Raw genomic sequence first — 23,067 nt, forward strand, 5'->3', positions numbered from 1 at the left:
TACACACGCATCAAGCAGCTAATTCAGGAAAATAAAAAAAAATGCTTAAAAAAATACGAAAGTTTTATTTAGTTTATTATTATTATTATTTTTTTTTTTTGCTATTTATATTTATACTTTATATATAGATGCAACCCTTTGGTGAAATACCGAAATTAAAATACAATGGTTTAATAGAAAGATAGCGGTTTATCGCGAATCGTGGCCCAAACCGTTTATTACCAAGAACTTAAAAGGTAAATTAAAATGAGCCTGTCTACGAAATTTCATGCAAATCCATATGGAAGTTGCTGAGATCTCTTGATACATAGGTAATGGTATTTTACGCTTATAATATACATTAAATGCACATTGTTTATTTATAGGAAAAAATATAGTTAGAGCCGTTTTCGAAAACCTTAATTATTAACCCAGGTCCCACTATTTTGTTGTTTGATTTTTTAAAATGTTTTTATTACGATTGCTCTTTTCAGCTTGCAAACTCTTCATCGGGTCGAAAATTCCGATGAGTTGAAAAACAGGTCTGAAAAAAATACTGATAAAACTGTCAAAGAGTGTGAGAAACAGCGTGGCATCACCTTGATGTCGTTACTAAGCAAGACTTTCATCGGCGCTCTTTAATTAAATTATTATTATTAATCCTGCGTACGTGTCTGTATATATATATATATATATATATATATATATATATATATATATATATATATATATATATATATATATATATATATATATATATATATATATATATATATATATGTGTGTATATGTATGTGTGTGTGTGTCTTATCTTATAAATTACGTACGTTTCTTTCAAACTAGAAGAAAATTACTTGTATAAATGTGTCAATTCGTCATGCAAGTTAATTTCAGACTTAAACTCTTGAGTCATAGTTTTCCTGGCTGATTCAGGCTACCCGTTCCATGCTCTTATATGACACTGGGGAAGAAGGAGGATATGTAGTAACAGGTCCTAGCATATTAATGTGCAAAAGGGCGTCGGCCAGAGCAGGCCTACTTGTGTTTGGGCCCATATGATAACGCCTAAATTAATCTAAATGAAATGAAGATTAAAGCAATTAATATATAGGCCTATTTATAGGCCCATCATTTTTTTTTTCGGGTGATAAATGTTTGTAAAATGTTTTACATGTTTCGGATGTTCCTTCAGAGTTGAAGATAATAGAGCCTACTTCCTAGTCCAAACCTCCCGCAGGACGACGTGGGATGGTATAATAGCGGGCAGGGTATGAACCCTCGACCATAGAGACAACCGAAAGACAGTCCAGCGCGCATACCGCACGACCAGGCCGCCATCTACAATCCACAAACATAAACACAAAATACACAAGTTTGTAGTTTAAAACGTAGGCTCACACTAAAATAGGCTCTCGATCTCTATGTGAGGCTTAGTGGACATTCTAGTGGGAAGACAAATGGTGTGGGGAGGGGGGTGGAGAGAAGTCAAGTTAGTGTTGACACGTGCGGTCAGGTCGAGGCTATATCAGAAAAGAAGTTCGACCTACTTTTGTTTTACACGGGCGTCATAAGTGGGCGAGGTCACATTTAAATAGTCTAGTCACCAATGATGTTTATAATAATGAAAAGATTATTAATTTGTTTAAAAAATGTTAATAATGCGTATTCTCATCCGTTTAGATGTTGTTTTGTGTGTGTGTAATTGTCCCCCCTTATATCTTCTGTTAAAAAAAAAAAAAACGAAAAAACTTCCTAATTTTATAATAAAAATGTTTTCAGTTTAATATTAAATCCAATCTAAATAAAATCTGCAAAATAGATCTATTTCAGTTTGATAATGTTTTATAATAAGATAGGTTGCAATTGTTAAGGAATAGTCATACATTAGTTTTGCTAGCTGTAGACCTAAATAACATGGTTATTTTATTTTTGATTTGGGTTTCTAAAATTATTCCGCCGTTGAAAGGTGACAAAACCGGAAACAAACAAGCAAAACAATGGCAGCTTGAGTATTTTGTGCATCCTGGTTCTTTAAGAAACGAAAACATTGACGCTCACGTGGGTTAGTATATCGCTATGGACGCTTCGATCTTCACGAATCTTTCGTACGTCGTATATTAAGTTACAGCGTTCTGATCTTTCAAAAAAATTAATTAAACATAAGCATCAGCCATGACCACTTGGTCTCGGGATTCTTTCTCGTTTAACCCGGAAATAAAGCACTTTGGATAATGGATGCGTATTTTTAGTGTAAAAATGGTAGACTCAACACTCGCCAAACTCACACTCTCTTCTCATCTGTGACTCTCAGACTCTGACGCCTCTAACTAATTATTATTTAGATCTATTCTACCTAGAATCTAGGTAGATCTGCCAGATCTATTATTCCATTCATACAGGTGTAGATCTAAATATTCATTGAATTCATTGTATAAAACTAGATCTAGAACTACAACTTTTACTTTAACTAACTTACTAAGTAGTAAGTCTACGTCTAAGTAACTCTAAGTCATTTTTAAGTTTAAGTAGTTAGATCTATAATTTTATTCATTGAACCATCATGTCAGACATCATGGTTTAGTAATATAATTGTAAACCAGTCACACATTTTACATACTAATATTACTAACAACTTAAAATTATTATATTTATATTATTATATTCTATCTAATCTAGGTTTAATATTAATGATAAAGGAAAAATTATCATGGCATTTCATGGAATCTGTGTATTGATGAAATTTGAAATAAAAAAAAATTCAAGCAGAACATTATCATTAGGGTTTATTAAAAAAAAATTTTTACAAAAAAATTATCTTCTAATCTTATTATATTTACAGAGTTACTTCAGAAAAGAAGCTAATTACGTCATACACATTATTAGTCTGAAAGGAGAATTTTACTTGCTACTTTTACGCATCAAACAAGAACATAAAACTAAATATGCTATGTTAGGCCAATATTAGAATATGCATCCTCTGTTTGGGATTCCTCAACTCAAGAAAACATTAAGAAACTAGAAAAAAATACAAAATAGTGTGAGATTTATAACAAACAAATATGGGACCTAAAAAAAACTTGTTTATTATATAGAAATCGGTGGTTGTTTTTTTTTTTGGGGGGGGGGGGGATATTCTTTTTTAGCCTTGTGTTACGACAGACAAATTAGGTCACAACTCAAATGTAATGGTTTTTTTTTAATTTTCTTGTGAAACAATATTTACAACATTCATTTTTAAGCGTAAATATGCTAAATTTACATATAATAATATTTTTTAAAATATGTTTCTTACCTTTTCAAAGAAGAACACATAGAAGTTAAAAGTAAATTATGTATGTCCGGATTTCTATACTTTGTAATTTTCTCGAATGCACTAACTCATAATAAAAACAAATTTAAAACATTAAATTGATATGATAGCTTACACAAACATCGCTCTACCCAAAACATCAAACAAATACATCACAGGTAGTAGCTTTACAGAAATAATGAATGCTGAACTTTAAAATAGCAATTTTTGGGTACAAATCTGTTTTCTGCCATATATATTCAAATTTGATTAGAGTAACATCATTAGTAAAATCACTAAATTTATTCTTATCAAAATCGCTAATCCTTACAAGATCTTTTACTCAAATCTGATTGTAGAGTACTTATAAATAATAGATATACACAGTGCTTTTTTTTGTGACGGTACGCAACGGTACTGCATACCGGCACCTTTTTCAATGTGGGGAAAAAATATTACTTTTCTTGTATTTTAACGTCTATTATCAATTTATTAGTAGTTAAAAGTTAGGCAATCCATCACTGAGTACCTACACCTATTTTTTTTTTACAAAAAAAGCACAGTATATATATATAAAGCAGAAAGTAGGATGGATGTATGCATGTCCCTAATAAAAAAAAAAATATTTTTTTTAAATTTTGCAAACTAAAAATTAAGATATTAACTATTCTTTCATATAAGGTATCAGTAAAAGTAACAAGTAGATTTAGAAGAAAAAATGCATTACAATACTTAATTACAATTTTAATTCTTTCTTCAGAATGTTCAGTAATGGAAGATGACAGTGGGTCCACTTCCTTCAAAGTAATTGAGGACATTAATGACACTAGCTGCATGCCAGAAGAAAATAAGCTAGGCACTATGACGGTCGATCAGGAAGAGGTATCCCAAAATGCCTCTTTACAGGTGGAGGACAGAATCTGTGCATTCAAGACAGAGCCAGGGATAGAAGTCAGTTGTGTGGAAATGGATCCACTGACTGCAGTGGAAGAAGTTGAAATGGACACCATGTTGAAAACGGAAGTGGTAGAACATGAGCTGGATCCTAACGAAGAGGGAGAAGCTGGAGTTTCACCGCAACAGTTTATCATTTTATCCCAACCCCCTAATGAAACTCCAGGTTTGTTGGAATACTTTTTGAAAAAGATATACGAGACTAGAGCATATTGAGACTAGGGAGACTTAATCTAAAGTTTTATAGCGAACAATGTGGTCTGTTGTAAATAATTATAATAATCTTTATTATCCATATAAGTAAATTTGTCTTACAATTAGTGCATTACACCAAACAAAACATGACTATATATAGAAAACGAAAATGTACATTCACACCAGACTCGCTCATTATTTACATGCAAAAAGTTTATCTATTTTTTTGTCTGTTTGTTTTTGCTATCAGTGTCTTGTATCTTTTTTGTGATGGTAAAATCACAAAATCTTGACCCAAAGGATGATTTTTTATTTCTAGAATCTATTTTATGAATGTTTTTCTCAAACAAATGGGGTTTGTTTTTTGCCAAAGACGTCACCAGCGGCATTTAGGATTCTGTGAAGTTTATTTTTATTTTTAATGTTCAGATTGCCATACCAGGCAGTGATATTTAAACTTAAAATATTGCCGATGTGAGCGTATTAAAACATAGCCAAGGCCTTTTCGCTTACATTTAATGAGGACATTTTTCTAAGTAATCATAATCTTTACTGCCCTTTTTTTGCTGATATAGTCAGTATTTGCAGTAAAATTTAATTTATTGTCTAAGTACCAAGGTATTTAAAAGTTTGCACTATTTCAATGGTCTCTCCAGCTACAGAAACAATATCATTTCCTTTTTTTTTCCCTACGAAAATCTTTGTTTTGTTTTATTATATCAATAAAAATCATAAACATAATAATAGGAGTATTTCAAACCTTTCAATCTATTGTTCACAAGGTTGTCATGTGGCCAGCATAACATCCAACCAGTGATTCGACAAAATAGCGCAGACATATATATATATATATGTGTGTATAAAAGTACCAGATTATTAGTAGTTTAATTTTCTGGGCAGCATTTCTGTTGATGTCTCTTTTTCATTACTAACAGATCTGAAAGAATGTCATATTTGGAGACAACGAGAGTACTTTAAATTTTATATCATTCCCCTTTTCCACCAATGTTTAAAATGCATAACTTGCTAAAAATAGGATTTTGAAATGTGGTGACCCCTTCTTGTAGTGAGGGAATTTCTATGTGACTTTTCCTACAATTTAACTTTGTGAAAGTTTGTGTGTGTGCATAAATCTGGAATGTAAATAAATGATATATTTTTAATTTTAGCCTATTATAATTTTTGCTGACTGTTTGCATATTTATGTTTTAAGATATCTAAAGTGTTTCCAACAAAGGACTGAAAAATAATGATAACATTAAAACAAAAAATATTGGCTCTATTCTTATTTTACGATATCTAAAGTAGTTCTTTCAAAATGATTGAAATATATTTTTTCTGCGCTATTTTGTCGGGGTACCCAACCAACCACCTTTACTTTCTCCAACTAATGCCTAGTACCCATTAGAAACGGCATCCTTAAAATCCAAAAATCCCAGTCTTCACCAAGATTTGAACCTGGGACCCCTTGGTTCAGAAGCCAAGTGCTTAACACTCAGCCACCATGCTCTCATATAAACATAAGAGCGCTGAGTGAAAATTGTAAGATTGACCCGCCACCAATTAAGTTAATGATATTGAATAATTGTGAAAGGTTGCATGCAGATTCTGTTGTTTGATTTTTTTTTAAGTGTAGTTAAGATCAAAGTATGACTGCACAGAATTGCAAAGTTCTCTAGCTTAAAATAAATCTTTTAGGTCAAATATCATGGTTAAAATCTTGTTCACAGATTCCATGGAACTCTCACATTCAGTTCAGACAAAGTATATTAGGATAGATGGTGCTGATGGCCAGACCTATGTTCTAGCTTACTCAGGTAAAGTAATGAGATTCTTTCATCTAGAGATCAGAATAAATTGATATGTTTTTTTTTCTTTAGTAAAAAGCTGTGTAATTTTACTAATTTAATTGCAGTTGATGGTAAATGCATTTTTAAATTATTTGAAATCTATCACTAGTATAATGATAGAGAAATAGAGAATGAAAAATAATTGCTACATTACTAGAATACTATTCCGCTAGAAAACTCAATACACAAAAACAAACTTTATAGGATTTTTGCGCCTAACAGTTCAATTATTTGAATGTTACAGAGGACAGCCTCCTTTCAACAGCCGGAGAGCAAAAGGAATCAAACAATCAGCCAGCATTAAGCACTAAAGTAAGATTGTTCACTACATCAATTCACATAGATGCTCACTAGCATCAATTCACATTGATGTTCACTTGCATCAATTCACATTGTTAGTTTGCACTTGCAGTTGAACTGCTGAAAGCTAAAGTTGAAAGCTACTAGTTTATTTAAACATGGTCTTTGTATTGTTAGTATGTTAGTTGACATTATGCATGCTGCTCATGTGAACATATATATATATATATATATATATATATATATATATATATATATATATATATTGTATATGTTTCCTACATAATTAAGACTGTTTTGTGTTCCAACAGGATGGGGATGTAAACTGCAAACAATTGTATAGAAATACAATATTGAGGAATAATTATAAAACTTGTTCCATGAGCTGCTGTTGGGGAAAGTATAGGTTGAATATTTTAATGGTGGATTCATTCACATCATTTTTTTTTTGACCATTCTAATAGTGAGGGCCCATGAGGATTACACTTAACTAAGATCAAGTTTTAGCAATAATTTTTTTAACTTAACGACTACGAACATATTGACATCAGTTTTCAAGCTACATGGATGCATTCATTATTATAAGAGCTAATTGATCTAACAACTTTTAAACATTTTAACTCAGGCTCTATTGATTGTTTCAGTTGTGCAAGTCACTTACTAATAATTTGTAAACTCTAACCATCCCATTCCTAAGCTTTCTTCACTTTTTCTTCTCCTCTATCAGAAGTACTGAAATGTTTTCTTTTTTTTCTATTTTAGAAAGTAGGAAAAAACAGACCAGCTGCACCTTCCACAGTCGTCACCCTACAGCCATCTACTTCCTCTGGTACAAAGGCAGGAGTTAACCCAACATCCGATGGTATCAATCAGGCTTGGTTCACTACTAGAGATGATAAGACTGCTCTCCATAATAACGGTAATGCCATCATATGTGAGAAACTTGTTTTACTATGTGTGTAATTAAAATTATACTGTTCTTCTTGACTTGATGTAACAGAGCAAGAATAAAAAATCATAAAAAATAAAAGATTATTTTCTACTTAAAACTTTTCTGTCAAATCGTTTACAGAAACCAGCATTGTAGTTTCCTGAGCTATGATTCTTTTGTTTTGAATGTTTCTTGTTTGTTATATAGTATTTTTTTCAATAAAATTTGTGTAATTATGAAAATTTATTTTATTATTGGTGTACAGAAAAAAAAATTTTTTTTTTGGTGCTTTCTATCTTTCTTTGCCTAGTGTGATATCAAGCAGTAGTGTCAGGGCCGGATTTATGTATGTAGAGGCCCCTACAATTTTTCGAAACCTTTAATAAAGATCCACTTATGAATGACATGCATGCCAGATTTTAGAAGAAAGAAAGTTCTTGTAAATTTAATCTCACTTTCATTTTTATTATTTAAATTTAATATGCATGTTTTAGTTTTAAAATTGTATGTTTTTTACGTTTGTGGAGAGTTAGGCCCTTACTGTTGTAAATTCGGAGCTTTATTTACTTATTCAGTGCATGCTTCAAGCGTACACTTTTTAATCATGACATTTTGGCCATCTGTAAAAATGCGATAAAAAAATGTACGGAAATTTTTTTTTTTAAGTTTCTGACCCGTTGAAATTCAGATATATTTTTATCTCTTGTTGAGCCCTGCCTGACCTCCCCTAAACTCCAGCCCTGAAAACAGTCTCCTTTGCTATGACCTCCTTGTGCTTTAGAGATATAGATATTTTTCTTTAAGTCTCCTACAGCCCTGCTCTCTTTACTCTGGAGGAAACCTGGCTTTTCTTTATTTAAAGTAACTGTTTCATTGCTAAGCCATCCTCTTCCGTCAAGATGTAAAAACTGTTTTAATGTTGCTTGTATGTATGCAGGTCACAAATGGAAACAGGGACAGTGGACGAAAGAAGAGGTTGAAATCCTAGAAGCTAACATTACCAATTACTGCAAGGTGAGGAGAAGCATCTGATTTAGCTCAAAATATGTGCTGGAAATGCTTTGGAGTGGGATATATCAACTTTTTTTTTTTTCAATGGACCTCATTCACCAATCGTAAACAAACAAACATTTAGCCACGTGACAATATTGATAAAACAATGAAAATTGCGTAGCACGTGACAGCCTTTATGGATTGTGTAATTTGTATAGAAGATATAGAGAACCACGTGACAAAATGTTGTTTGTTTACGATTGGTGAATGAGGTCCATTGATATACATAAAAACTAGTGAGAAACTCATAATGTTCAGTGTATTTAAACATGTTCAATGTTGGCATGTTTATGGAAAAGTGAACCATATCATATTTGAAAAAAAAAAATTTACATTGTTATGGTTTGAAATTGCTTTAAATTGTTTAAAGGGGATTTTACAAATTTGCTTTAGTGAGAAAATTTACTTTTATTTTTATTTTAATTGCTATTGTATAGCACATCTTTCATCCTATAGCATGCTCTATTGTCCAATATCTTTTGTGGTCCTGTGAGGGGAAGGATATCTCTGTTACCTTTAGGTGTGTGGCAAACACAGCTCAATTTAAGTCTAACTAAAGTCCCTCCTAGATAGCTAACAAAGCAGCCATAGAGTCTTCATTGTGTTTTAATCTTTCCCTCTCTCTGAGTGTTTTTGTATCTGAAAGTCATTGTTTAGTCTTATGTTAAATCATCATCATTTGACTTCGACTTTAGTCTCAGGGGTGCTTTGACAGTTGGAGTAACCAAAATCCCTTCACTTTTCCCAATAAGCAGTTGTTTTTAGTAGGACATCAAGAGAGAGGCCAGTCCATTCTTTTAAATTGTTCAGCAGCTTTTCTTTGGACGACCATTTCTTTTGACAGTGAATCATGTCTTTTCCATGATTGGACTATAGCTGTAAGGAAGCAGAGTTTTAAATTCAGTTTTCATTCTGCTAGGTGGGTCGCAAGCCAAGACTAATGATCCCTTCCTGCTCAAAGCTTACTGGTTTACGTGGTAGTTACTCACTTTCATCCCTTCTCCTGTTAGTGAAAACAGTTCCACTGACTCAATATTTGAGCCTCACATGAAAGATCAAGAGATACACGAGAAACTGCTCTATGCGAAAACTTTTACAATGATACATAAGGCAAATTAATTAATTAATTAAGATTTAATGTTTGAGGACTACTTCATAGAACAACTAATTCCTATATGAAACAAATATTCATAGCAATGGATGATAAACTTGCAAACGAACAAAAAATGTCCACTGTGTTTGGTGATTCCAGCAATACATATTAATTAATATGAATTTTATCAATATGTGTAACTTTAAATTACTTTTTCTCTCTTCAACTCACTACAGTTAGAGATAAGTTTGAAAAAAATGTTGATGAGTTTGCAAGTTATAGCAAGGGGTCTACCGAAAACCATAATAGCTAGAGGTCTATGAGACAAAAAAGTTTGGGAACCACTGATTTAGGAGTACAGAGACCACTAGAAAAGAAGACAGCTTTAATTTTACTTGGAAGCTGATGTTACTCTTCAAAATTTTCCACAGTTTGCGCAAGGCAGTGGATGCCAAGCTTAAGCGGGTTTTTAATCTCTTTTCCTGGTTCTCTTTCTTTAGCTATGTTGGATCCTAGGTGAAATGTGTCAACTTCTTCTAATGTTTGGCCATTGAACTGTATGCAACCTCTTGTACATCTCCTTTTTATTCTTTTGCTTTTTGTGACTTCATTTTTGTTTTTAAATTTTAAATTTATCAATTTTTTTTTCTTTTTTCGCCAGGATCATTCAATTAAAGATCCAGCAGAAGTGATATTTGAAATGTCCAAAGATGAACGCAAAGATTTCTACAGAACCGTGGCTCTTGGCATACAGCGACCATTGTTTTCTGTGTATAGACGAGTCACCAGAATGTATGATCACAAGAACCACAGGGGAAAATATACTCCATCCGAGATGAAAAATTTAAAAGTGTAAGTTTAAATCAGTGATAAAAGAACTCATATATTATGCAAGTGCAGTTCTTCTTCTTATTCATCTTTCTCATTGTTATGTTGGAGTGTTCATATGACTAGACCAATACATGAGATGAACTGCGCAGTGGTTTCCAAATCAGGGAGCTCTCCATATAGTTTTCTTTCTATTGGGGTGATTTGGGGCCAATGTCTTATACGGGCCTCTTGGTAAAGAGCAAGTGCAGGTGATGGGCTTATCTTTTTCGCACATTCAACACTTCAGTGGTTTTACTGAGTCTAGTACACATTGCTAACAGCCTGGAAAATCCTTTTTTTAGCTACAAAATACATATATGTGGCACAGTGAGCACACTTAGGTTTGTTGGCCATTCTGTAAGCATGTTCTCTTCAAAGTTAATGTGTGAAACAGCTACAATAAAGCACTGTATTTTAATCACTAGTGACCAAATCTTTAGATTTTGCTATTTCATAAGAGTTTTTAAGCCATATGTTTGGGATGTATTTAGTCCATAAATTTTTTTTGTTTTGTAAAGAAATAGTGTAAAAGAGATTTGGGGTAAGGGGATGCTAATGAAACATTTTCAGAGAACTAAAATTATGACCTTGAATTAAAACCTGGATTTTTTTTATTTGACAACTAATGCTTTATCATTCAAGCACTTGTCCCACTTATAAGAACTTTTGGTTTTTGATATTAAGATGTCATCTTGTCTATAGGTTATTCATGTTTTAGACCAGTGTTCCCAAACTTTTTCATTAATGGAACACTTTGATAATTAAGATTATTTTGCTAAACACATCGCTTATTTTTTTTTAGGTTGTATTATTTTCTATTTGTTTAAATAATTAATAATAGTAATGTATTCTATTTTAAGCATTATAATTTATTTTTAAGTATTAAACTGTAATAAAATCCAGACATAAACATAAACAAAAAAATTGAGTTATAGGATGGTATGAATGTCAATAATTTCTTTATATCAGGCTCAATATTGGGAAGCTGAATTCTGATATCTTGTGTTTCATCCTGCTTCTATACTATGACTTAGTTGCAGCATAAAAAATCCTGCTTCACACTATTAGATTGTAGGAATCGAAATTTAAATAGTGATAGCTTGTTTTGAAATATTTTGTTACAATTTGAGGCAAACATGAGCAGAAAACATTTAGTGGTTAGTCTTTTGTATCTTTGTTTCAAATAAGAGTCAGAATCTAGATCAGTTCAAAGTTTATTGTGATGTTGTTAAAGAATTTTTATCCATTACTATAAAGAGCCAATAACATAGATTTTTCTTTGCTGCTTTTAGTTCAGAATTAATTCAGGTATAGGCCTAGTGTTCCACAGAATACAGTATTAGACAATAATAGGGATTAGTTTTAAACACAAGTCAAAAGTTTGATTTACATTTTGTAACAGATTGAGGGCAAAACATGGTAATGACTGGGCAGCTATTGGTGTGGCCTTGGGCCGTAGTGCTTCCTCAGTAAAGGACAAGTGCCGTCTCATGAAGGATAACTGCAATGCTGGTAGTGTGTTAGTTTATTTTGCCAAAAAGTATTCATTTTAATTGCTGTAGTTTTTCATTTCTTTTAGCTGATTAAAATACTGTTTGATTGTCAAAAGAGCTGAGCTGAAGGCTCTTCGAGCTCTAGGCATGTAAGCCTGCTTGAACCACCGTTCTGTCTGGAAGAGATCCAAGTCAATGCCTATGTAAAGCATTGCTATTGCCGATGTATCTGGCACTCCGGGCGCATGGACTAGAATGCATGGCCAAAGGCTGAGTACACTGGGACCCTCTAACATTTTTCTATGTTGTATCAAGCTAACCCTACAGGACTCGCCATTAGTGTAAGGGTCCCTTGAGAAACAGTGCATGGATTATCGACAGGGACGTGGAAGCTCTCTTTCAACTCCGCACCGTGCAATGGGAAAGTTCTCACATTCCCTTAGACACCCCCACAGGAGTTTTGTTTTGCTATTCATTTAGCCTAATCACTTCCTCAAATGATCGAGTGCCACATTGAGGCAGAATAGCGTACCCGGGAATTTATATACATAAAGTTTCTATAAAATAGGTTATAGTTATTAAGTAAATAGATAATAAAAAATTAATAATAACAGTTCCAATTAATTATTAATTTGCTTTATTTAATAATAATTTTGAAGGCTTTTTTTTTTAAATTGGTATTTTTATTTATTAATAGTCAAATCCTGGTGAAGATTGGGAATTTTATTTTTGGGATCTTTGGGCACCACTGAGTCCACGCAGCACTAATGGGTACTTGACATATGTTGAGAAGAATAAAGGCGGTTCGTCTTATGCTGGTCACATGATACCCTCATTATCCCTAGGTCACAGAAACAGATGACGCTTACATCATCTGCCCTATTGGTCGCAAGGTGTATGAGCTTTACTTTACTTAAATAGTCAATAAATAATACACAGCAATCTTTCATTATGTTTGTAAGCTGCTTTTTTGAAAAAAAGTATCAGATAAAATTCATTTTAATATGATCTTATTAACACATCTGTAAGTCGTATTAATCTAATTCACTATCATCATCAAACTCCATTTAAAGTGAGGACCAGAGAAACTCAAATCCTCTCTTGCAAAAGAGACCCTGTACTTTTTTTTCTCATAGTTTTTGTTTGCAGCATCTGAAAGGAAAATAATTTGAAAACAAATAAAGAAGCCTAATTTCTTTGTTTCAGGCAAGTGGTACCCAGAAGAAGAAGAAAGACTTGCTGCTGCTGTGTATAATTTAACTGGTTTAAAACCTTGTAAGTCAACATGTTAGTCTGTTTTTGTTGACTTAATTTTTTTTTTTGGGTTGAAATAGTTAACTGTCCTAGACATTGCAAGAGCAAAGTGGGTTTATATTCTGGGGTTTGTGACATTACGGGAAAAATTACGAATTATGAGAAGATACACATGTTGCACTAAGGTCAAAACCCACTACTATTGAGCATGCACAAACACTTCTAAGGCCCATCAGTTGTATTTTTCTCATCTGTGTGCATTACAATGCCCCCCAGCCCACCACACACACTCAGAATAGAAACACTACTGTTAAATGAAACACCTCTCCCCCCAACAAAAACTTTTTTTTTGGTCCTTGATATTCAATAAAACATCCAGCATTACTATGACATTGCATGATTTTTTGGCATCCTCTTTTAGAAAGCCCTCATTCCCTTCCAGATATTTAAGGCCGCCCCACTTTTTTTTTTCAGCACTCATGAAAAGCCTGTAAGTCACAGTTTCAAACAAAGCATAATAAGGCTTATCTTTTGAGTCAGGAGATAATGAGGAATTCAGTATCTATAAAAAGCTTAATAAGGCTTATCTTTTGAGTCAGAAGATAATGAGGAATTCAGTATCTAAACAAAGCCTACACTACTTTGAATCACATGTGGCATTGTAGCATATAGAAATGCTTACCCATTACACACATTTTTACAGTACTATATATAACCGTCCCCTCAGAAAATCAAAACACATTTTCAATAAGTCCTTATATTCACTGTAAATTGTTCTACACATTATTATTAACTACAGTCTTTACATTTCAAACTCTAGTAATTTACTCCACATACACGCACACGCTTTCCTACAGATATTTCGTATTCTTTGTAAAAACACATTTGATAATCACACTGATAATCCCTACAGTCACTCTGACAATCATCTAGATCTAGAGGAAAATAAGATCTACGTCTGTGTAGAAATAAATTTTTAAAAAAGCGGGAGTGGTAGTTGTGCACCAAAATAGTGTTCATAAAGTGTTTAAAGTGGAACATATTAGGTCAATATTACGAATAAAAGATAGTTTTTGTGGTAATTTTAACGCTGCGATTTTGAGCTTGAAAATGGCTTACTTGTGTAGTAACAGGTTAAATTTTCATATATATTTTCTCGTCCACTGGAAGTGGGAGAAATAGTGATGAGTCATCATGGCCAAGAATTTTATATTGTAGATGACTTCATCCATTTATGATGTCTGCAATAAAATCTTGTGAGGAAAATAATCTGGAAGTTACTATTCTATTTTATCTTTCATAGTTATTGCAAGTGGTAAAAATATATAAAGGACACAATCTTGTAGTCGTTGGGTCAGTTTGGTTGTTTTTTTCTTTAATATTACCAGTTAGGCTAAACCAACATAATTTTGTGAATTTATATTGTGAGGGTTTTTTTGGGTAACATTTTTTATATTGGATTTATGAATTAAAGTGTTCAGAGATTATTTTCCTGAATTTATTCTGTACTATGCTCAATTTGATGCAAGTTTTATATGTGGACATAAGTACTGCTGAAATTTTTTATTACAACTGAAAGTATGCTCAGTCAAAGTAAATAATAATTTGTATTCAACTTTGCATTTACTAATAATTTAGGAAGCAAAACTGTAAAGTGCTCTGTTTTTTTGTAAATGTCACCTGTCCCTGGGGCGCAATAAATATTGTGTTGACTAATTTGCTTCATTTTTCCAATTTTTTTTGGGTCATTCTTACAGGGACTTTTTGTATTGCTATGTCTTGAAAGGAAACGTTGACTAGTTTTGTGTCCTTATGAATAATTTATAATCTGCCCATATTCTCCATACAGCTGAAAGCATTACGTCAGGTTTGTCGTGGGCCACAGTCGCACAACATGTAGGCACCAGGTCTGAGAAGCAGTGCCGCACCAAGTGGCTTAACTATTTGAATTGGAAGCAACAGGGGGGAGCAGACTGGACCCGAGAGGATGATGGATTACTTATAGACAAGTAAGTTAAATGACATTAACAACATTAACATTACAGCACACATACATCAACAGGTCTTACACAAGACTTAAATTATTAATTCCTTAACTTTGACCAACAGAGTTTCTAAGATGAATGTGACTAGTGATACAGAGATTGACTGGGTGGCACTGTCTCAGGATTGGGCCAGGTAAGCATAAAAAATAAAATAAATATAACTGAGTATATCTGAGTGGTATGCAAGTGGTCTGTGAGTACTAGACAAGAATGTGTCTGCAATTGGCTAGGCAGAATGTCTTTAAAGCACTGCTTGCATCAATAAGATAAATTAGTTTCTTAATTAGTCTTGTAAGGCAATTGCAGTTAATAATCTTTGTGTGTTTATATCACTCAGTGTACGATCGCCCCAGTGGCTTCGAGGCAAATGGTGGGCCCTGAAACATCACATAGCAGACTATAACAAGCTTAGCTACCCAGGTACACATTCTGTTTTTCATGAGTTTGTTCTCAAATATCTGATTGCTTTAATGTAGAAATATAGAATCATACAAATTAGTGTGTGTAGAATTTAATTTTAAATTTTAATTATAAGGTGAAAAAAGGTTTTGTAATAGCAGTATATTTTAACCAGTGACACTATGTAGCTCTCTTGAAATGTGGTTTTGTCATGTACAGCTCTGCTGGAACAAATGCACCAAGCTTTACATTGGAACCTAAAGCCCAAATTTGGAAGCAGGCAAAGTAAAGACAGTCTTGCTGGATCATCTGCTGATGTGTATAAGAATTGTATTCCTGTCTCACTCACAGGTAGTCCATAAAAGTTGCATTCAGATATGTGTTTTTTTTTTGTAATATTGATCACATAGAAAAATTATTTTTTTTTGTTTTTGTTTACAAATGTTTAGCTGATACTCAACTGCAAGGTTTATAATGTTAAATGATCAAAACATGTCATGTAATAGAAAACAAAGATAATCGATGCAAATGGCTTAATTGCTTGTCTCCAAGCTACAATAGCTTGGATAGTGTTTTCTACTTCTATATCTTTAGTGCACACGTGGGATAGGCTTAGAGGGTTATTAAAACACTTTTGTGTGCTTAAAAAACACAACTGCGAAACCATCCTCCATCCCAATGGCGCTACATCCTTCCATACAGAACTTTCTTGAGCTCTTCATCTATATGCTCAAACTCTCAGTCCACCATATTTGTGGTCTGCCTTTGGGCCACCTGCCTTTTTTTTTTTTTTTATACTTTTTTCACTCCTCTGTTCCATGCCATTTTTCAAGTTGACCTGGCCAGCAAAGTCTGTTCTTTTTTTATTTCCGTCTTTATAGGTGGGTCTTCATACAATTGATATTGATATATTTTATGGTTAGTGCGTGTCCTCCATCCAATGACATCTTGTAACAACTGTGAATAAATCTCAAAATTCCTATCTTCATCTGGATTTGAATACAATATTTTATTTTGTCAATCATGTCAGTTTTTCTTTTCGTCTACATGTTTTCCCTCTAACCTCATCTTCTCCCCTTATTGAGCACTGAAAAGTTTGTTATAAAACAGGTTCAGAGAAACATCATTATAATACTTAACATTTCTTCTTACAGCTAATGCAGATGGAAGTGGAAGCTTTGCCTTGTCCTATTGTTCATCTGATGAAGAAGGTTTCCAAGCCTTTGAGGTGCTGCAGCAGTGGACACCTCAGATTATAACCCAGAGCACTTCAGCATCTGATAGCATCCTTAACGGGGCAGGAGGGCACATCATTGTACAAACACTCGGGGTAAGAAAGTCAGTTTTAGCAAAGAACTTCAAATGCTGTATTAGTAAAAGTAGGCATCTAAAGGAATATGTGCTTAATAAATCACATGTGACTTTGGCTTACTTGAATAAAATGTTTGGAATTTTGACTTATTTTATTGTTGTATTATTTTAGACAAAAGTGCAGCGTTTGCTTTTCTAAATATGTATTGAATTGAAAACAAATACATAATGAACCAAGGTGCACAAATATTTTAAGTATGCAAACATCAATGTATCTAGATTACTTATTTTTTACTTAAATGTATTTTATATCAAACTAAACGTCTCCCAAGCATTTATTTGATATGAAGCTCAATATAAGTTCTATTAATTTGGGACTAACTCATTGTTGAGTTTAAAATGAACATTGAATATCAAATAGAATGATCAAAAGTATTATTTTGTGTTGATGAAAGATAAGCTGGAAAAGATTGCTAAGAGTACTATCATTGTAATCTTTTGTGTTTGAACCTTTTTTTATCAAATATAGTAGCTATTTCTTCTAGGTTTTTTTACAATACCTTTCCTTCATGGTGCCTGGAAGCTGATCTAAAAAAAAAACGACTAATGATTTTCCTAGAAATTTAACAGTTGATGTATATTGCTTAGAAAAGAAATATTAGCTTGTTGGACTCACAGGAAAACTCTAGTTTGATCATAATAATTTTTCAAAGTAAAAAATAAATAAATGTATCTAGGTCTAGAGCCAACATGGTGTAGTCAGCCGTATTACCATAATTGTGCGATAGCTGAGTTAATTTAAGGGTGCTTCAGTTTTATTGAAGTTTATAAGCATTGGTTATATTTTTACGTAAATGTAATATAGATTAAATCTAGATTCTAGATCCAGAAGTAGATCTAGACTAGATCTTAAGAGTTTTAAATCAGATCTAAAAGTCTAGTGTTAGATCTAGATGTCCATATAATAAGCATACCAATAAATAATCATATAAGTATGCCTTCCAAGCTGTACGAATCAGAAAATGGGTACGTTCAAGCTGTTAACGGTGTGAAGACTTCGATACCCAAATTGAACAAAAAATTTTTAAAATTATTTTTATTATATTTGAAGTTTATTAATGGAGGTAGGGTCTGTTTAAGAAATTTTTTTTTAACGTTTTTCTTGTTTTCTTTCAGTCACCATTGGGTGATGGCCTTCATCTTGGTGGCCAACAGCAAGTGATCATTAGCACAGCTGACGTGTCACCAGGGGAACTAACCGAAGATGACTCAGCCATTCATGTTTCCGATGGACAGGGTAGGCCCAACTACTGATGTTTATGTCTTATATACATTTTCTCATTGATTATCAATAGGTTTTGAAAAGTAGAACAATTTTGACCAGTCTCTGGTATCTTCTTATAGATCAACTAATAGCATTTTAAACTGACTCCAGAAACACTTTCTTATTGAGCTTTTGGTTAGTGATGTATGTCCCCCATCAGGCAGAAGAATTGGCCTAACACAAATTACTTGCTGCATGCAGACTGCCATACATTATGGTGTCAAGAGATAGACTCTATTATCTACTGGCCTTGCACTATGCACGCAGGGCTGTCGTTATGTTGTCTTGATCGTCCAGTGTTCATACCCTGCCTGCTGCCATCTCCCCCTTGTCCTGCGAGAGGTTTGGACTATTAAGTAGATCATCTTCGACTCTGACGAAAATCCGAAACATGTAAAACATTTTTTCACAGACTCTTTACCTATCTATTTATGTGCTGATCTGCTTTACCTTCAGATAGGACTGTTTGTAAATGCTCAATGTTTTGAAATGATGAACTCTGGGATTGTTTCAGATTTAAGTGGTGACCACCTTCATGAGAGCAGTATTACTCCTTTCTCCTCGAATGTTGAAGAAATCATAACAGTCTCAGAATATCATAGTCAGGTTAGTGATTACAACTTGAATCAATGCATAGTTACTTTGTTGACAGCATACAATTTCTTAATGTTTGGTTTGATGCTACCTCCCTTTTATAGTTTGAAAAAAACAACAACCAAAGATTCTGCTTTTTCTGTCTACTCCTGACCCTTTTAACAAACAACAATGAACTTAGACTTTTGGGTTATATTTTCATATGTTGGCACCATCAATTTGTAGTTTACCAATAAGTCATACAATTTTTGTTATAATTTTTAGGTTAGACAAAATCTGATCACTGTGTTGGTGGTGCTTGGAAATAAATGGATATTAGCTAAAGAAATTTTTAAAACAAATTTTCATTTAGATGTTTGTCTGTTCCTCGGACTGTACTATTTGTGTGTTGCCAATGTACATCCAAAATTTAAAATAAGTTTTGTAGTAATTTAACTTTAAGAAAAGTAAAGTACCCCTTTTAGACCTAGTGATGTATTAGGCGGATGATGTAAAGGTCATCTGTTTCTATGGTTAACTAGGGTGTCATATGGCCAACACAATGACCTTTAATGTCAGGTACCCATTAGAGTTGGGGGGATTCAAGGGGGCCCTAAAAATCATGAAATTTGAAATCCCAGTCTTCTCAGATATTCAAATTTGAGTCCCCCCTCAATTCCGAAGCCAGGCACTTTATCACCCAGCCCACCACACCCTGTAATAACTCACATACTACTCACTAGAAAGTGTCTCTGAGCTCATTTTTAGTTTGCACTTCTCAACAGGAATCTGAATCAGGAGACCAAGACTTGATGACTCATGATGTCTTTGAAACAGTGACCTCTGAGTCAAGTAGTGACCTAGTCATGGGTGTGACCTCCTCTCATCATGCCAGTAGTTTAATGACCAGTCTAAAGGGTAAGTGAAATCAAATTAACTAGCCCTATTTATCATTGACTTTGTGGCTAAATATGCAGGTCTCAATAGGGTTTGCGTGGTCTTCCAAACTGAAATGTTGCACCCATTCTTAGTATTCAGATTTGAAATATTTATATTTTTTTTTTATACAATACCTCTGTGTTCAACTCATACCTTTTTTGGAAAAACCTGGACATGGATCTTGCAAACTGATGTAACGGTTTTAACAGTTGCTGTATATCACTGGGAAAAGAATGACTAGCTCGTTGGCCGCACTGGTACAACTTTAGTTTGACCATTATAATATTTCAAAATATAAAAAGAAATAAGGTAAAATTTGGTTAGAGAACTAGGAAGCGTGGTCGAGAGGCTAAGTGCGCTTGAACTTAGGTTGGCTTGGCTACCTATGAAGAGGGCCCGAGGTTCGACACCTGACTCAGGCAGAGTTGTGTTTACTGAGCGCCTAAAGGCAGCACGGAAAAACCTTCTCGTAGATACCCCCTCACCCCACTGGTCCACAACTGAGATGGACCAAAGCGCTCTGAGCATGAAAGTAGCGCTATATAAGAGCCATAATTTATTTAGTTATCTTGAACGGACTATATGTCTTAGGCTATTTCTGCGTGCAGGCATTGTTCATTCAAGAGTTTTAATTAGTTAATGTTTAGGAACATCTTGGACATCATCTTCTAAGTTTAGATCTAAAGGCCTATCATAAGTATATTATAAATAAAGTTTAGTACATTTATACATTCTCTTAAATGCTTTATTTTAAACAAATCTAACATTCATAAGATATTAAGAGCAGAATACAATGTATATAGGAGGCCTTTTTAAAGAAATATATGTTATAAATATGTTCTGGTTGCAGATCCCATTCTGATGTCTTCATCTGATGTGGAATGTGATAAAAGTCAGAATGCAGTATTGACGGATGAAAGCTCTGAACTGATTGACTGACTATTGCCCCTCCTGGTGTTCTGGTTGTGTGCATTACTTCAGGTTTCTTTCATCTTTAGTGGTTCACTCAGTTGACATTTTGTTTTTGAGGCTTAAGTATCAGTAGAAATTTTATGTTATTTTAGTGTTTCTTTCATGGCTTGTTAATTTACAGCGCTTAGTTCTAGAACTTTAATTAGTTGTGGGTTGAGCTTTTGACATGCACATCAACCCCCATAACTAATTTCTGGCTTGACCTTTAACCTCATCTTCCCATAAAGTATCCACTTCATTGATACTGCCATGTTGCAAGGTAGACATTGGTAGAGCAAAACAGAATTTAAAAATAAACTATCAGGAAGAAGGATCAAATGATTTAGATATGCACTTGTCATATTAGAAAAAAACAAAACAAAAATGCTTAAATTTGTCTATATACACATTTATTGTTGGTGGATCATTATACATTCTGTATCACTTTATTTATTTATCAATTTCTATGTCAACTGGGGAAGTGTAGAGATAGAATGAAGATAATTTTATAGTTTTCTTCTTTTTGTTTTTCAATTATTTATAATAAGGATTCATTTAAAACTTGTCAGCTTTACAACTTTCTAGTCTAAACTTTTACAAGTAGTACTAAGAAAGGATGAAATGGGTTTTTAGTCGACACAGATACTCCAGCAGGAACGTTTTTCTTGTTAAGGGAGCAGGATACTGAAAAATAGATATTTGTTTAAAGAATACTTGTGGAAATATGAAAATTGTTTTGTGTGTGTGCAATATTTTAGATTTTTTTTGTATTTGTTCTCAATAAATGTTGACATTCTTGAAATATCTAAAATATAAATTGTACAAATGGCAAAATAATTAAACCAATTAATTTATAGCCAGTCCTTGTTTCAGTTTGTTTTACATGTTTGTTTTACCATTGAAAAGTATTACATCCTAGCCCAAACCTCCTGCAAGAGGACGAGAGCTGGTGGTGGTGGGCAGGGCTCCAACTTAAGAACACTGAGACGACAGCCCAGAGTGCATACATGACCAGCATCCAAAGTTGATTTTAGACTATCACTGATAAGTGTAAGGTATTGAAAATATTAAAATTTGAAAAGTAAAAACTAGGACATCTAAGCTAAACAAAAAAACAAAAACATTGTGAGGTGAAAAAAATAAATATTTAATTCCATTGTTTGATTCATGCTCACGGTCATGGTTTCTATTCCAGCAGACTGGAAACTGAAGTCAATATTTATTTAAGCTTCCCTGCTACGTATCATTTCAACTTTTAACAGTTTGAATAAAATATATATACAGAATTATTTTGTAAATTAAAATTTGAGCAATTTGAAGAGAAAGATTAATCTCTTACAGATATGACATAAGAAATTGTAAACTATTTAGTCAACTGAATGGAGCAGCCATAACACAGAAGAAACTTTTCTTAGCAACCATAACCCTTAGTTAAAATGTAGTTCCTTCTGTAACTTACTCACATTTGATGCATTGAAGAGTGAAGAGAATGTATTATCAAGATTACACTTTAGTTGAAACTTGAGAAGAAAAAACTATACACATCTTAAGAAAATTACTTGATTTTTCTGTCAGACTTAATACTGTAATAAAAAAAAAATCTAACGAATTTTGCAGGGTTCATTAAAAATGTCTGAACTCCAATTATCCATCATTATGATTATCTAATGACTGCAAATACTAATTAAAAATGCAGTCATGCAAATGCCATTGATAAAATTAGGCTTTTACAAGTTTCAATGAATTTTACTGGGGATAAGATACATGTCTGCCAAACTGAAAGTATAAGATATCTAGATAAGATATTTGTATTGGTTAAGGATATCAGGCTCATGTAATTAGATCTGAAAGACATTTGTTTGGAAGTTATTCTTAATCACATGTATACAAACAGCTAATAAGAAAGGGCTAATCAAACTGCTATGCACCAAAAGTAATTACTGCATATTCTTATTGCCATTAAGGTGAAAATAAATTTATTTTGATGAGCGGTTGGCAATATGTGTTGTCCAATGTGATACTTGCGGATGAAGCTTTCACTACATTGCATGATCATTACATCAAAAAGTTTTACCACCCAAAAAGCTCTACAAGAATTGGTACTCCAGTTTGTAACATAAATACTAGCAATGACTATGTTAATAACAAATATGCTTGTTAAACTACAATGGCAGTTAACAAAATATGCTAACATAGATTATAATGGCAAAGTTTATACTATTCACTAGCACTAACTACAGTGATTAACTTTTTCTATCAAGGTC

General features: G+C 33.2%; 2 protein-coding genes across 5 annotated transcripts in view; both read left to right on the plus strand.

Annotated features, from left to right (window-relative positions):
* Window positions 1–1,878: 1,878 nt before the first annotated feature.
* LOC106071959 (cyclin-D-binding Myb-like transcription factor 1) lies at window positions 1,879–21,659 on the plus strand. 4 transcript variants are annotated; one of them, XM_056027392.1, is made up of 18 exons: window positions 1,879–2,041; window positions 4,029–4,388; window positions 6,148–6,234; window positions 6,512–6,579; window positions 7,330–7,486; window positions 8,436–8,512; window positions 10,306–10,496; window positions 11,917–12,026; window positions 13,214–13,282; window positions 15,111–15,270; window positions 15,371–15,439; window positions 15,644–15,726; window positions 15,925–16,056; window positions 16,860–17,035; window positions 18,193–18,313; window positions 18,855–18,946; window positions 19,699–19,831; window positions 20,703–21,659. In XM_056027392.1, the coding sequence occupies exons 1-18, from the start codon at window positions 1,894–1,896 to the stop codon at window positions 20,789–20,791; spliced, it is 2,322 nt and encodes a 773-aa protein (XP_055883367.1). In that variant the 5' UTR covers window positions 1,879–1,893; the 3' UTR covers window positions 20,792–21,659. The 4 variants fall into 4 exon arrangements, with proteins under 4 accessions (XP_055883367.1, XP_055883368.1, XP_055883369.1 ...); XM_056027393.1 differs by having other exon boundaries at window positions 1,959–2,084; XM_056027394.1 differs by lacking the exon at window positions 1,879–2,041 and adding an exon at window positions 2,101–2,238.
* LOC106071962 (probable imidazolonepropionase) overlaps window positions 20,111–23,067 on the plus strand; it is a 207,720-nt gene continuing 204,763 nt past the window's right edge. Inside the window, exon 1 of the mRNA XM_056027400.1 lies at window positions 20,111–20,120. The gene's annotated coding sequence lies outside the window, so the exon portion shown is untranslated. The remainder of the gene's footprint in view (window positions 20,121–23,067) is intronic.

The sequence above is a fragment of the Biomphalaria glabrata genome, chromosome 4 (assembly GCF_947242115.1).
Source record: "Biomphalaria glabrata chromosome 4, xgBioGlab47.1, whole genome shotgun sequence".
In the NCBI taxonomy this organism is placed as follows: domain Eukaryota; kingdom Metazoa; phylum Mollusca; class Gastropoda; family Planorbidae; genus Biomphalaria; species Biomphalaria glabrata.

Excerpts from the sequence above, each read along its gene's own strand:
- LOC106071959 (XM_056027392.1), top strand. The coding sequence starts at position 1,894 with ATGGTTATTTTATTTTTGATTTGGGTTTCTAAAATTATTCCGCCGTTG. Across the intron at positions 6,580-7,329 it reads AGCCAGCATTAAGCACTAAA|AAAGTAGGAAAAAACAGACC; the intron begins GTAAGATTGTTC and ends TTTCTATTTTAG. Across the intron at positions 15,271-15,370 it reads GATGGATTACTTATAGACAA|AGTTTCTAAGATGAATGTGA; the intron begins GTAAGTTAAATG and ends TTTGACCAACAG.